General features: G+C 51.4%; 1 protein-coding gene across 1 annotated transcript in view; it reads left to right on the top strand.

Annotated features, from left to right (window-relative positions):
* The window catches only part of LOC105476240 (decapping enzyme, scavenger), a 47,948-nt gene that overhangs the window by 17,904 nt on the left and 13,714 nt on the right, over positions 1–16,330 (top strand). Inside the window, 2 exon segments of the mRNA XM_011731970.3 lie at positions 7,621–7,766; positions 14,537–14,650. Of these exon segments, the coding sequence (XP_011730272.1) occupies positions 7,621–7,766; positions 14,537–14,650 (260 nt within the window).

The following is a 16,330-nucleotide window of genomic DNA, read 5'->3' on the forward strand; positions in this document are numbered from 1 at the left end:
ACAGCCAGCTAATTTTTGTATTTTTTGTAGAGATAGGGTTTTGCCATGTTGCCCAGGCTGGTCTCGAACTCCTGGGCTCAGGTGATCCAAAGTGCTAGGATTATAGGCATGAGCCACCAAACCTGGCCCTAAAGTTGTTTTTTTGTTTTGTTTGTTTTTTGAGATGGTGTCTCGCTCTGTCGCCCAGGCTGGAGTGCAATGGTGTGGTCTCGGCTCACCACAACCTCCACCTCCCAGGTTCAAGCGATTCTTCCGCCTCCACCTCCCAAGTATCTGGGATTACAGAAGCGAGCCACTATGCCTGACTAATTTTTTTGTGTTTTTGTAGAGACGGGGTTTCACCATATTGGCCAGGCAGAACTTCTGACCTCAGGTGATCCGTCCGCCTTGGCCTCCCAAAGTGCTGGGATTACAGGTGTGAACTACTGCACACAGCCCTAAAGTTGTATTTCTACAGTTCTTTATTGTATTCACATAGCAGATTGCAGTAGCAAAAAAATTTTTTTTTTTAGTATAACTTTTAAATTTTAACTGACAATTGTGTATAATGATTTCTGTTTTATGCTGTGGTGGAACTTTGAATACCTATTTGCTGATCTACTTGGTAAATTATTTCAGAGAATTGAAAATATTTTCTCAGTTTTCCTAATGAAAATTCCAGGAATTGAATTTATAATAATAATAATGCCACACTAAAGTTTGAGAATTACTTCTGGGGGTGGCAACCGGAAGTTCTGGGAAGACACATTGTTCATGTACCTGATGAGGTTTTTTGTTTTTTGGCAGGGTCTTGCTCTGTCCCCCAGGTGGGAGTGCAGTGGCGAGATCTCCGCTCATCACAACCTCCGTTTCCCTGGCTCAAGGGATCCTCCCACTTCAGCCTTCTGAGTAGCCACTATGCCCAGCTAATTTTTCTGCTTTTTTTTTTTTTTTTTTTTTTTTGTAAAGACGGGATCTCACTATGTTGCTCAGGCTGGTCTCAAACTCATGGTCTCAAGCAATCTCCCTGCCTTGGCCTCCCAAATTGCTGGGACTATAGGCATGAGCCACTGTGCCTGGCTTGCCTGATGAGTTTAACACATCAAGAGATTTATGTAAACAGGGAAGTGGATTTGGGAATGAATTAGTGTCATGTTTATAGAAGATTAAGCAAGTGGCCAGGATTTGGGTGGAGATGCCTTCTCTGGCTGGGCACGATGTCTCACACCTATATTCCAGCATTTTGGGAGGCTGAAGTGGGTGGATCACCTGAGGTCAGGAGTTTGAGACCAGCCTGACTAACATGGTGAAACCCCATCTCTACTAAAAATACAAAAATTAGCAGGGCATGGGGTGGGTACCTGTAATCTCAGCTACTCACTTGGGTTGCTGAGGTGCGAGAATTGCTTGAACCTGGGAGGTGGAGGTTGCAGTGAGCCAAGATCGCGCCATTGTACTCCAGCCTGGGAGATAGAGTGAGACGCAGTGTCAAAAAAAAAAAAAAAAAAGGAAGAAAAACAGAAAATTAAACAAGTAAAAATGTAATTACTTATTCCATACACCAAAGATTTATGCTGAAGAGAAAAAATAATCACAATAAATTTGGCAGTGAACAGCATGTACATCATCATCATAGCATCAATATTGAATTCTGATTTATCAAAAATTGTGGTAAAGTTGTACTCTGAGGTTGAGGGTTAGGAAGTATCTGTATATGTGTGTGTGTGTGCATGTGTGTACATTTGGTGGAGGGACGGTAAAAAGAGGTAAATCCTCATCTTCCTTAATGAGAAGTCAGTAAGTAATAGAAGTTAAAAGTCAAGTAGGAACAAGATAAAAAAATATAATTTAGAATTCTGGAAGTATATAACCAAAGAGGTGGCCAGAAGCGTTGAAAGTGGTGCCTTTGAAGGAGCTGAAAATTGGGAGCAGGGAGGAGCAGAAAAGTGTTTTTGAAAACAAGCTTCGTTTGACTCTTTGACATATATGCAAGTACAATTTGAATTAAAAAGACAAACACAATGTTAAAAAGCATGACGGGGAACTCTGTAAGGAGTGTTGGAGGTGCTCTTAATATATTGTGAACATTTTCCAGGGATAGGCTTTTGAGGGTTATCCCGGGCTGTTACCAGAATGCCAACAGGAAGGCCAGGCGCGGTGGCTCACGCCTGTAATCCCAGCATTTTGGGAGGCTGAGGCAGGCGGATTACGAGATCACGAAATCAAGGCCATCCTGGCCAACTTGGTGAAACCCCGTCTCTACTAAAAATGCAAAAATTCAGTGGCTCACGCCTGTAATCCCAGCACTTTGGGAGGCCGAGGTGGGCAGATCACAAGGTCAGGAGATCGAGACCACGGTGAAACCCCGTCTCTACTAAAAATACAAAAAAAATTAGCTGGGCGCGGTGGCGGGCGCCTGTAGTCCCAGCTACTCAGGAGGCTGAGGCAGGAGAACGGCGTGAACCCGGGAGGCGGAGCTTGCAGTGAGCCGAGATCGCGCCACTGCACTCCAGCCTGGGCGACAGAGCGAGACTCCACCTCAAAAAAAAAAAAAAAAAAAAAAAAAAGCAAAAATTAGCCAGGCATGGTGGCGGGGGCCTGTAATCCTAGCTACTGGGGACGCTGAGGCAGGAGAATCGCTGAAACCCAGGAGGCGGAGGTTGCAGTGACCTGAGATCGCACCACCGCACTCCAGCCTGGTGATAGAGCAAGACCCCATCTCAAATAAATAAATAAATACATAAATAATTAATGAGAATGCCAGCAGGAGGGTGGGACTGGGGAGTTGGTCAGTTCTCTGGCCACTGGGAAGAGCTCTGGGTAGGGGTATCACCAGTATCACCCATCCTGAGCAGGTGGTGCCCTCAGTCCACTTGCCAGGCAGCATGTGGCAGGAAGAGCCTGGCAAGGCCACCAGGCCTCAACTGCTGACCTGCCGTGGGCAGACGGGGCTGCTGGTGTGGGGCCCGGCCCTGAGCACCACACAGGGCTGTGGGCCCTTGGGGGCCACTCCAGGCCCTGGGCCTCAGTTTCCTCATATGTAAAATGCAATCATAGTAATACTTGTTCATGTTGGTCATGAGGAGTAGATGAGCTCATGTGCGTGTCAGGCTTAGAATAGTGTTATAGGGCTGAGGTTCCAAAAGGTATTAACACCTTTAAAAAATTTTCCTACGAAAAAAAAATTCCAATCCTGCAGAGAAGCTGTAAGAATAGTACAAAGAACTCCCTTATTAAAGGACTTTGCCTGTTAACATTTGCCACGTTGGCTTTTTCTGTCTCCACATATATACATATAATAATGATAACGATGGATATAAAAAAGGGTAAAATTATCAATTTCAGGAAATTTCCCATTCGTATGAGACTTCTGTGACATACAGTCCATTGTTAAGTTGTGCCAGTTGCTTCAGTGCAGGGTGCCCCTCCCCGGATCCCAACCCCGGATGTAATCCAATCCCTTTAAGTCCCGTCTCTTTAGTCTCCCTTCATCTGGAGCAATTCCTCAGCCTTCTTTGTCTTTCCTAACTGTGACATTTTTGCGGTGTTATAAAGCCACTCGTTTTGTTGAATGCCCCTGGATTTTGGTTTGCTGATATTTCCTCGTGACTAGACTCAGGTTATGCGTTTTTGGCCAGAATTCCACAGGATCAGGAGGCACGTGATGTCAGCGTGCCCAGCAGGGGTGACGGTGACTCCCATGGCCTGGCTGAGGTGGCAGCCTTTTGCTGCTGTAAAGCGACTACTCGTGTTCCCTTTGTAATTAATAAGTAATCTCTGCGGGGATATTTTTGAGACTGTGCCTGTGTATCCTGTTTCCCCACATGTTTTCACCTGATGGTGTGATTGTTTATTGAGCATTGACTCTTGACCAAACTCCTCCTGAAGTTCAGCTGCAGGTCAACATCTTGACGGGCATTGAGGTAAACACCAGCGTTCATTTTTTTTTCGGCTGCCAAGGTAAACTTTAGCATTAGGAAATATATTGATTTGTATCAAAGAGGTTTTATTCCATTTAGGACAAAAATGTTCTTCCTGGGTTTAAAGTCGAAAAGGCCAGATTCATTTATTCATTTGTTCACTAAACATTTATTGAGTGCTTACTGTATGCCAGGCACTATTCCAGGTGCTGGGGACAATTTTTTTTTTTCTTCTGGAAGCTACACAGTAGTTGGGGAGTCAGTCAATCCACATGCTGCTGCGAGGGAGTGAGAAGTGAAGAGGAAGCAGGTTGGCGGAGGAGACAGGGCCACGAGGTTAGGGCTGCTGTTTTACCAGGGCTGAGCGAGCCTGAGGATCTGGCCTCAGAGCAGAGGCCTGGATGAAGCAAGGAGCAGCGTGGCTCCATGGGTAGGAGGGTCAGCCTGGCCGTGGGGGCGGCCCGTGCACGGCCCAGAGAGGAGCCCATAGCTGACGCGAGTGAGTGGGTCCGTGGGGAGCTGGTGTGGCTGGAGCAGAGGCCCCAGGCGGGAGAGAGGCAGTGCATGAAGGTGGAGAGAGGGCCAGGGCGAGGTCACCAACAGCCTCGTAGACCACGGCAGGAAGCACAGGAGCTGTGGAGCAGGGGACAGTTTGAGGTGGCAGCCCCCACCTCAGTGTGACCCTGACGGAGGCTTTTGGTGGAGATCTGAGGGAAGCCAGGCCCCTGAGGAGTGAGTGCTCTCGGGGCCGTGGGGAGCTGTGAGAGTGCTGCAGTGGGGTTCCCAGCCCTGCAGGCGCACCTCAGGAAAGGCAGGAGGGTGGCAGGAAGTGAGCAGTTGGAAAATAAGCGCCTGTGGATGCTCTTGCTGCTGAGGGGAGGCGGGAGGGGCTGGCTCAGTGAGACACCAGTTTCCCTGCACCCCGGGTGACTGGGGCGGGCCTTGCACAGGCCTCGGCAGACCAGGGCATGCTCACAGGCCAGGTGGCTTTCTGATCTGGAGCAGCCAGGGGCTGGGAGCCCGGCTGGGTGACCCTGCCCACAGAGCCCGGCTGCTCTCCAGCGCCCGCTCTGCCTCTGTGCCCTGCCCATCTCGCCCCGACTCTCAGGGAGCTCCACTGCCCAACCCAGGCAACTGAGGCAACAGTGGAGAGAATCCAAGCTAGCCTTGGTGGAGCGCTTTTCTCTGTGTGAGGCACTTCCTGAATCTTTCCTTCTACTGACTCATTTAGTTCCCCCAACAGCCCTGGAAGGTCGGTGCTGTTATTGTTACCCCAGATTGTAGAGGTCAGGAGACTGAAGCCACAGAGAGGGCCAGTCAGTTGCCTGAGGTTACGCAGCTAGTAAGTGCAGAGCCAGGACTTGCATCTAGACTGACTGGCTCGAAAATCTCTGTTCTCATCCACCAAGCTCCACTGCAGATGTATGAATTTCCCTCAGGTCCACTGCAAGGGCCAAGGTGGTGCCGTTCAGTCTACTTCAAGCAGTCTCCCGCCTCTTGAGATCTTGGTGTGCCTGACCTCTGACCTCTGCCTTCTGGCCTATGACCCATGACCCTGAGCTGTTAGAGAACAGAGTAAGAAGCAAGGAACAGTTTTTTTGCTGCGTTCTCAGAGAGTTGTGAGGAGGTCTTCATGCCCCCTTTTCACGGTCAGATCCAGGGATTCCCAGGATTGGGTGACATTTATTTAGCACCTCCAGTGATCCAGGTGACATGTTTTATTTAATGTAAACAACTCTGTAAGGCAGATTTGATGACCACCCTTTAATAGGTGAGGAAGCCAAGGCTCTAAGACGTTAAGCCCCATGCCCAAGGGTACACAGCCAGTATGGAGAGTCGTGTGGCCAGCCTGGGGCCAGCGTCCATGTCTTCCCACTGTGCTGCTGTGCCTCCCAGAGCTGATGGACTGGGATGTTTGATGGGACAGAAGCCATGTGCCTGGTATGTCATCTCTGTACATCCTCACTGGGACTTGGAAGTAGAAGTTGAAAGTAGCCTGTGGTGTTATAGGAGCGCTGGCTTTAGGGTAAGAAGGCCTCAGTTCCAGGCTCGCCTCTGCCACATTTCACAGTGTGATACTGAATGACTCTTTTGAGTCCCAGCCCACCCTTGTCACTGATGTATGAAAGTGGGGTTAAAACCACCTATGACCTCAGACCAAATATGGAAGTATAGATGGATAGTTCTTAGCTGGGGTTCGCGGTGTGTGAGTGAGCATGAGGACTTCGTGGTGGTAAAGTGTCCCTGCGGGCTTTCGGCTCTCTCTTGGGTTTCTCTGGGACAGCCTATCTGAACCCAGATTAAGAAAGTCAGAGGGGACATGGGTCTTTTGAGAAAGATCCAAGCTGATTTTGAAATACCCCTAAGATCTGTGTTAAAACACTATGTATAAATGTTAGAGTAATGATAACAATTGTACCAGATGTTATTAAAAATAAGGGAAAGGACTTAACCAAAACCAGGTGGTTTTGGACCAGGACGCCAGCCTAGAGTCTGTTTAGGAAAACTGCAAGACGTCCTTCTAGTTTAAAACTGTAGTTCTCACCTGGGGACAGTTTTTCCTTTCAGGGGACACATTTGGCAAAGTCTGGAGACATTTTGCGTTGTCACAACTCGGGGAGGGTGCTACTAACATCCCAATAGAGGCCAGGGATGCAGCTGAACATCCTTCAATGCACAGGACAGCCCCCGCAACAGAGAATTATCCAGGCCAAAATGTCAGTGGTGCTGAGATTCAGAAACCCTGGATGAAACATCACAGCATTTATGTGGTATTTACTGTGTGCCAGATATTGTTCTAAGAACTTCACAGGTAATTGACTTGTTTAATCCTCCCAGCCTTGTGACACAGGAGCTTTTACTATCCTCATTTGACAGATGAGGAAGTAGAGGCACCAAGAAGTTAAACAAGAAGTTAAACAGCTGAACCTTGCTCCCGGGTGATGCCAAGGTCCCATTCAGAATAAGGAGCAGGCAGAGCCAGTACTTGAACTCAGTCTGGCTCCAGAGTCTGTGCCTGGAACCACTGCGCTGTGCTGCACTGCCCATCATTAAGGGGACTACTGGGTTTTAAACCTTTTTTTTTTTTTTTTGAGACGGAGTTTCGCTCTTGTTGCCCAGGCTGGAGTGCAATGGCGCCATCTGGGCTCACCGCAACCTCTGCCTCCCAGGTTCAAGCGGTTCTCCCGCCTCAGCCTCCCGAGTAGCTGGGATTACTGGCATGCGCCACCACGCCTGGTTAATTTTGTATTTTTAGTAGAGATGGGGTTTCTCTACGTTGGTCAGATTGGTCTCGAACTCCCGACCTCAGGTGATCCGCCTGCCTCGGCCTCCCAAAGTGCTGGGGTTACAGGCGTGAGCCACCGTGCCCAGGCTTTAAACCATATTTTCAGCTTTGGGTCCAGAAAGCCACATACCTAGAAATTTGGCATGTGAGAAGAGTTAGGGACCTCTCATTCCTGTGCCTGGAAGGTGGAGCAGGAAGGGCTGGGGCTTGCCTGACGAGGGGCCCCGTGTTTTCCAGGTTCTGAGTGTGGCTCAGCTCATGAATGCAGTGGCACAAGGCACTCTGTGGGGGTGGATCTTGGGTGCGTGATCCTCTTGGATTTTGGCTTCCCTCAGGGAATCAAAGCCAGGGCGGGAGGTCTCTCCTCACCGTGGTGCCTGTGGCGTAGAGAGTGGGCATTGCTTCCGTGTCACGGGCTGTGCTGTGTCGTTGCAGATGTAAAGACGACCGTGGTTTACCCTGCCACAGAGAAACACCTGCAGAAGTACCTACGCCAGGACCTCCGCCTGATCCGAGAGACGGGAGATGACTACAGGAACATTACTTTACCCCACCTGGAGTCCCAGAGCCTCAGCATCCAGGTGACTGGCTGCATGTCTCAGATGCAGAGCACTGCTCCCGTGGCTGGTGCCTCCTCTTACGAGTGTCTGTTGGGGTCGTATTCGGGGCCAGGCGCTGTGCTCGGTGAGGGGATGGGGGTACAGTAGAGAGCATGGCGGACAGAATCCCCACGTTGTGCAGCTTACATCCCATGCACGGTCACACAGTGTGTGACCATACATAGATATCTCAGGATCTGTATGCTCTGTGAGATAATGAGGGCTGCGGAGAGAAATGGACAGGGTAAGTGCGACCAAAAGGCCTGGGGTGGACAGTTGCCATTTTATGTAGCATGGTCAGAGAAGGCTTTGGGGGTGAGGGAACTGATGCTGGTCTTGGTCCCACCTGATGTGCTTGGGCATGCCATGGAGGCTCTCTGGGGACCTCAAAGCAATCCAGTCCTTTGGAAGAATGTGTGTCTGCTCTGCAGTAGCCCTGATCCAGCCTCAGGATGACTGTGCCTTTGCTTTGGGTCCATGAATGGGTAAAAGGCTGATGTTGAGTTAGTCCCACCCAGTCCAGACTCTTATTCCTGGTTTTACCTGTGGCAAACTGGCCTGCAGGATCTCAGTCTCAGAGCAAAAAGCTCTTCACTCACCCACTCCCCCTTGCATTCGTCCAAAAGAAGGCAAGACTCCATTGGCCCCGGGGATTTGGTGCAGGGACTCCATTCACAAGCTGGCAGTCGTCTGGCCAGGCCAGATGCAAGGCCATTTAGCGCCAAGATCCTGACTCCTCCCTGGGCCTAGGCCCAGTGCCAACTGGAGCCTCTGCCTAGAACTGGCCCCATGTGAGTACTCAAAGTTAAATATGATTGATGCTTATTGATGAGTCAGTTTCTTGCCCACTCAGTGACTCTCACACTGTTCCTTATCTTTATCGTTCACCCTTGTTCTCTTTGAGCATTTCTCACTTTTGTCCCCAAGATTCAGGTCACTGTGGTGGAGGGTGTTGTGATGTGAGGAACTCACAGCCACTCCTCCCTGGCCCAGAAGAAGGGAGGGTGTGCTGTGTCTGTGGGCACTGCAAGGTGAATTGTACTCGAGAGGAGTAAGGAAGGGGAGGTTGGCAGGACCTGCAGGAACAACGTTTCCTTGGGAGGCCTGTGTGCCGCCAGCCCCCTTCCCCAGCCTGGTTCAGCCGTGGTGTCCCTGGGCGGCAGTTTGCACGGGGTGCGTCTGGCTCAAGCTGACTCACTTTTTTTTGTTGTTGGTTGGTTGTTTGTTTTTAAAGTCCCAGCACTTGTTCTGTTTTCCAAGTGGAAAGGAACTACGTCTCCACCTTCTTAGACTTTCCGCTGTTCAGGGTCCTAGGGAATCTCCTGGAACAGTTGTTCTGTTGTGCTGGTTGCGCAAACCTGAGATTCAAGTAAGGAAGGCCTGATGTGGTTGGTGTGAGTAGCTGGGATTACAAGCGCGCGCCACCATGCCTGGTTAATTTTTTGTATTTTTAGTAGAGATGGGGTTTTGCCATGTTGCCCAGGCTGGCCTCAAACTCCTGAGCTCAGGCAATCTGCCTGCCTTGGCCTCCCAAAGTGCTAGGAGTACAGGTGTGAGCCACTGTGCCTGACTGTGTATATTCCTCATTATACACCATTCTGCAGTTCCACTTGGAGAAGAGCACAATGAAAATTCCACTACTCTTCCAGCTCCTGACAGACGGGAGCGCTTTATGTATTCCTTCTTGGCTATTTCTAGTTTACAAGCACTCAGCTTCACTGGCAACAGTCGTTATGTTTACTGAGTACCTACTATGGACCTGGTCCTATGCCAGGCTTTGGAGAGTCACCAAGATGATGAAACCTAGACAGGATCCTCACAGTCTAACAGGGAAGATAGACTTGTAAACGGGCAATTGTGACAATGGGATGAGCACTCTGATCCCTAGATGAGCTACCGTGCTGATGCAGAGGGACAGTGACCAGCACAGACAGTCGGGACTTCACAGGGAGAAGATCCTCCCCTTGGGTCTTAAAGGACAAATAGAAATTTACCAGGAGCACAGAGGGAGGGAGGAGCAAGTCCAGAGGCACACAGAGCTGGAATCATCTGATGCTTTGGGGGAGCTGCAAGGAGTTTGGTGTGACTGGGGCTTGGGCTGCTGGAGGGTCAGAGGCGACAGCACAGAGATGGTAGGCAGGGGCCAGGCGGAGGCACATGGACTTTGTCCAGGGGGCCAGGAGTTCCTGAACCTTGCTTACCATTAGGATTGCCTGGGGATTTTCATAAATACTGAGCACGGAGCACTATTCCGTATCTGCTGAATCTCACCCTTCAGGGAGTGGAGCTGGGAATTGTGCATTTAAAAAAACCTCTCTCTCTCTCTCTCTCTGTCTCTCTCTCATATTTCTAACAACCATCAGATGCGAGAACAGTTGCCATAGGCGGTGAGGGTGCCCTAAACGGTTTTAAGCATGTGGACAATATGGTCCGATTTGCAGAATTAATTGGTGGCATTGGGGTGAGCATAGAACAAGAAGACTGGGAAAGCCCAGTGTGGGTATGAACCAAGGTAGGGACAGTGGGAAAGGATTCTGGAGCAATTTCAGAGGTAGGTCTTCACAGGGCTGGGTGGGGCTTAGCAACTGGTTGATGTGGAGAGGGGAGGGAAGAGGTTAGGTGATGAGTGGATAGAAGGATAATTCATGACCCAGTATAGGGGACAGAAACAGAAGAGTGGGTTTGCATGGAAGACAGTGAGTTCAGTTTGGAATTTATTGAGTACTTACTATGCATAGTGCCAAGAACTGCTCTAAGCATTTATGTGCATCACACCTCATTTATTTATTTATTTATTTATTTATTTATCTATTTATCTATTTTTGAGACAGAGTTTCACTCTTGTTGCCCAAGCTGGAGTGCAATGGTGTGATCTCGGCTCACTGTAGCCTTCTTCTCTCAGGTTCAAGTGATTCTCCTGCCTCACCCTCCCAGATAGCTGGGATTACAGGTGCCCACCACTACGCTGGGCTTATTTTTGTATTTTTAGTAGAGATGGAGTTTCACCATATTGGCCAGGCTGGTCTCAAACTCCTGACCTCAAGTGACCTGCCCACCTTGGCCTCCCAAAGTGCTGGGATTATAGGTGTGAGCCACCGCGCCCAGCCTCGCACCTCATTTATTCTTCACAGCAGCCATTTTGGAGACAGGTCTCAAAGCCCGGCAGTCTGGCCCTAAGCCAGAGATACTATTTGACTCCTTAGATGTGAGGTACTTATAACTTCCCAGTAAAAACTGCAGTGGGATGTCTGGATCTGGAGCCTTCGAGATCATCTAGTTACAAATGTCTGTCTGTGAGTCATCCAGCTAGACTTCAACCTCAACCTGGTGTTTGGATTCTCTGTCTGTCATCTAAGAGCAGCGTGACATTGTCCTTAATTTCAGAGCCTTGGTTTCCTTGTCTGAAAAATGTAACTAATGGCTCCTCCCTCCTGGGTGTTGTGGAAGTTGAGAGAGGTGCCATGTATCATGTGCCTGCTATTGTTTCCAGCACAGAATGATGCCAGGATGGTAGCCACCATTCTCTACTCCAGGTGACTGTTCAGAGGAACAGGCACAGCAATGTGCAGAGCTGAGACACCTGGGAGACATGGTCACACCACACATGGCTAGAGGGGAAGTGCAAGGCAGCAGGCAGAAGCAGACAGCAGGAGGTGATGAGGAAGGAGCAAGATGTCTCATGGGAGGTAAGGGCGGGAGAGAGGGTACCGAGGGAGCTGCTAGTGTCACCTACTGCAAAGAAGTCCAGCCAGGTGAGTTGCAGAAAGCTGATGGCATCACCCACTGCCCAGTTTATCCGCAGGGCTGGCCAGGTCTCTTGGGCTTGGTTTCAGATGGTGGCACTCCCCATTACATAGCCCTCTGTGTTTGTGTGAATTTTGTTCTTTCTTTCTCCTCTTTTTCTTATCTGGGCCTCTGGCCTTGAGGCTTCCTGTGGATGCAGCTCCCTCCCACTTTCCCAGCGGCCTCTCCCAGGAGGCAGCAGGTACCCTGGCCCAGGGCGCAGGCTCAGGAGCCAGATACTCATGGTTGGAATTGGCTGACCCAGCGTGAACATCCTTGCACTTGCATTCTCCTTACCTGTAAAATGGGGACAATGTCCAGGCGCGGGGGCTCACGCCTGTAATCCAGCACTTTGGGAGGCCAAGGCGGCAGATCACTTGAGGTCAAGAGTTCGAGACCAGCCTGGCCAACATGGCGAAACCCCATCTCTACCAAAAATATAAAAATGAGTTGAGTGTGGTGGCACATGCCTGTAATCCCAGCTTCTTGGGAGGCTGAGGCAGGAGAATCACTTAAACCTGGGAGGCGGAGGTTGCAGTGAGCCAAGATCATGCCATTACACTCCGGCCAAGAGTGAAACTCCAGCTCAGAAAAAACAAAAAGCAAAAACAAACAACCCATCTCTACTAAAAATACAAAAATTAGCCGGGCGTGGTGGTAGGCACCTATAATCCTAGCTCCTGAGGCAAGAGAATCACTTGAACCTGGGTGGCGGAGGTTGCAGTGAGCCGAGATCACGCCACTGCACTCCAGTCTGGGCGAAAGAGCAAGGCTCCATCTCAACAACAACAAAAAAATGGTGACAATGATAGCAGCCACCTCTCAGGGTTGCTGTGACACTGAGAGCAGTGCCAGGCAGAGTGTAGCTGCTCTCACGGTCATCACCCCTTCCTGCAGTCACTCGTCCTCCAGCCCTGCTCTTATTACCTCTCTCACCACCTCCTTTGCTTTCACCGCCTTTCCCTCTTTTCCTGTCCCCAGTGACTCTTGTAGCTTCTGGCATACCATCCCACCACCTTTGCCACTCGTAGGGGGCCTCCCTTATGCTGGCTGTGCTGGGCGCTTTCATGCGCATGTTCTCTCTGAAAGCCTTCACCATGCTTACGTATATATCATCAGCCCTATTTTACAAAGGAGGCATCAGTTGCTCACCCAGTGACAGCTGGGAGATAAAACCAGGTCTCCTTGGCTCAGAACCTGCTCACGCTCGCTCTACCAGTCAGAGGCAGATGCCGCTTTTCTGTGAACCAGGGACGGACCGTGGGGAGGCTTGCTTATGGGTGCATTGGGGCTTTCCGTAGGGAATGCCATCTCCCTCCCTCCCTTTTATTTCCGCTGGCTTTTTCCTCCGGCAGCACATTCCCAGGAGATTTCAGGTCAGAGAGGAAATGCCTCTGTGGATGTGCTGGCCATGCATTGCTCTGGCCCAGGCACTGCATGAGGAAGCGGCTGTTGGGTGTCCTCCAAACCCCTCCCAGGAAGGGGCCTCATTCAGTTTCTTGGGAACTGCCTGTCTTTTGTTGTGAATGGACCACATTGTGACTGGCCTGTGGGTCTTGTCAGGGGTTTGGGGCCTTGTGAGGGGTTTGGGGCCCTCTGAACTGAAATGCTTCCTGTGGGTAGAGAGCTGCAGGAGACCTCGAGGCCCAGCTGCCCTCACCCCTAGTCCGTCGCAGCTGAGAGGTGAGGATGCAATGCAGTGTATTCAGCCCTCCGGGCTCAAGGTGTGAGGTTGTGTGGACCCTAAGGCAGTCCCCGTGTCCCTGGCCTTCGGTGATGATGCCTGTCCAGCACTTCTGGGAGGAGAAGGAGGATCATGGATGGCTGCCTGGTAGTGTCGGTTCTCTGGCCTCCCCAGCCTACCTCCTGTCCGTGGCTCCTTCTCCTACATCAGTGAGCTCGGAGACTGTTCTGACTATGAGGAGGAAGGGGCGGTAGTGTGTCCTCAGCCACTCCCCTCTCTGGTTTCCCAGCAGGTCTCTCCCCCGGATGTAGGGCTGAGTTCACTGTCCTGCATGAGTTCATGTTTGCAAAGGGCCCTGAGAGCTGGGGGAAGTAGAGAAGAGCTGGGGGTACTGAGGTTTGACGCCTGTGACCCCCAAGGCCTTCTCAGCCCAACCTCCTGCAGCCTCCTAACCTCAGACAGGCCTCCAGGACCATCTCTGTAAAGTGATGTCCTCGGGTCCACATAGGCCTGGGAAGGGTCCTCTGCAAACTGTTGACAGCAGATGATCCAAGGGTGACACAAGGGCCAGGAGCCTGGGTAGCCCTGAAAGGTCTTGGTGAGGTCGCTGTCTCTGTGTCTCCACACAGCTTTCATTTCTGCTTTGCCATGCGGGGCCTGTGTCAGCAGAGACTGCTGATTAACCGGCATCTGCAGCAGCTCCAGGCGGGCCAAGGTGCTGAGCCCGCTGCTGATGAGAATCCCGGTGCGGCGGGAAACCTGCACACATGAGCTGCTAGAGGCAAAGGCTCTCACTGCCCTGGTGGGTAGCCGGCCCTCCACAGAAGGAAACCTTGGTGCCCTCAGCCTCCTACCTTGCTTTGCCCCATAGTCCTGAATAGAGTGAAATAGGATCCATGGAGGCAGCTCTTCCCCTGAGTCCTGTGGGCAGTGGAGGGGGTCACTGCTATAAAGGGCAGACACAGCCTGGGTCTGCGAGGCCTCCGCTGAGCGCGTGCACTATGCTGACCAGGAAGAGCCTGGCCCCATCCGAGCTGCAGAGACCCTTGTGATGACTCATGGCTGAGTGCCAGCTGGAGTGGGAAGGGGGAAAATCACTTCTGGACCCCTAAAGACAGATGCTTAGGGACAGGGCAGCCCGGATGTAGATCCTCTGAGTGTGGCGGCCTTTTATGGCTTGGTCCTGTCTCCTGGAGAGGCCAGGGAGTGCACCTAGCTCAGTTTGGGGTGTCTCTCAAGGGGTGATGAGTATATTTGTGAACCATCTCTCTCCCCCTCCTTTCAGTGGGTGTATAACATTCTTGACAAGAAGGCTGAAGCGGACCGGATTGTTTTCGAGAACCCAGATCCCTCTGATGGTTTTGTCCTCATCCCTGACCTCAAGTGGAACCAACAGCAGGTAAAGGTTTCTGGCTGGAATGCCCTGGTCTCTGGCCACCCTGCTGCAAGTGCGGGTCCTTCTGACTGTCCTCTTTCTCACGCTGGCCTGTCTCTAAGCAGATTATAATTAACCAACAAGGGTTGGCCTGAGCTCTCTGTGGGAACCGGGTGGATACCTGTCATACCTAAGTGCTTTTGCTTTAATGGGTCAGCTTAAAACCCTTTCTGGCTGTCCTCCCACCCAAGAGGTAAAATGGGGTGATGTTTGCGCCCGTGACTACATAGGCCATTCCTTACCAGCCAAGTGGTCTGGGCAGCCGCCTGTGCTTCCAGCTGCACCTGGAGCCCTCAGTGGGGTGTTTCCATTTTGTCTGTTCCCCATGACACCAGCAGATCCAGGCAGGCCTGTGTTCTGAAGCACTGGCAGGCAGGAACCCTGGTGACCAACACAAGGCATCACCTCCTCAGCCCGAGCTGTGGAGTAGCTTAGTCCAGACTTCCACTCGGGCCGCTCGGCCCCTTGCCCTGGCCTCCAAGCACCTCTGCTTCTCCTACTTTCCTAAGGAGCAGGTTTGGGAGGAGCCGTCCTCCCTCACAGGTATCCCTTTCCAGTTCCCTATGCGCTTCTGTCTCCCAGACCAGCCCACCACCAGGGTTATCACTTACCACCACCTCTTTTACACCTGAGAGTTCACAAACCTTTATACCCTGACGGGGTCAGAAACTGGCAGAGCCACTGTGTTGCAGAGACTGCTGTTCTTACCACAGACTGGAACCTGGCTGAGCTCAGCCTGCAATAGAAGAGGGGCCTGGATAAGGCCGAGGTAGGCAGGCAGGCATGGACACTGGGAGCAGACGGACATCTCTCCTCCACTTTCACCTGTGGAGTAATCCGGGCTCAGATGTGCTGTTCTGCTCTTGGTGGGCCCATCTAGTTTTTGCACCCCTCACAGGCTGGAGAGACTCGCAGAGAAGGTCTGCCCCTCCGTGGGCTCATTCCCTCTGCTTTCTCAGTTGTGGCTGCCCGTGAGGCCTTCAGTTTTGACTTGGGGTTTAAAGGGGTGGGATTTTGGCTCAGAGTTACACAGGCAAGTGAGCATAATTCGTCTCTTGACAAGTGGCTTGTGGGAATTCCCAAATGTGGCCCAAGGGGTGGAAAGAATTTGAAGGGATTTTCCGAACTTGCAGCATTGATTGATGATTTCCTAGAGCAAGTAAGTTCAAAGAAGAGGGCTCTCCTTGTGTGGGGCGCTGCAGCGAGAGGCTAAGGGGACGCCTGCATCCACTCTGCCCTTCCCTGCAGCTTCTCTCTGCCTGTGCCACCTTCAGGCCTTGAAGGAGGGAGCCAGGACTGGCTCTGTAGGCATTTGAAGAGGTAGGACCTGAAGGCCCCTTGTCTCAAACTGAGCGGTGGCTCTGCAAACCCCCATCTGTCCGCTGGGGCTGCTCTGCACCTAGAGATCCAGGGTCAGAGCCTGGGTCACAGGAGGTGGGGCCCACCATTAATGAGAATCCCAGCAGGGCCATGGAGGTGTGGGGTAGGAGGACCTTCTGCCGCACGAGACCCTTGAAGACTGAGGAGCTTGCCAGGGGATTGCAGTCTTAAGGCCAAGGAGGGACAACAAGAGATAGACTTATCCGTCTCTATTCCAGAAACCCTGAATGCATTTGAGCCCATGGCAGAGAAGAGAAATCTGCC

Source organism: Macaca nemestrina, chromosome 12 (assembly GCF_043159975.1).
Source record: "Macaca nemestrina isolate mMacNem1 chromosome 12, mMacNem.hap1, whole genome shotgun sequence".
NCBI classification, from domain to species: Eukaryota; Metazoa; Chordata; class Mammalia; order Primates; family Cercopithecidae; genus Macaca; species Macaca nemestrina.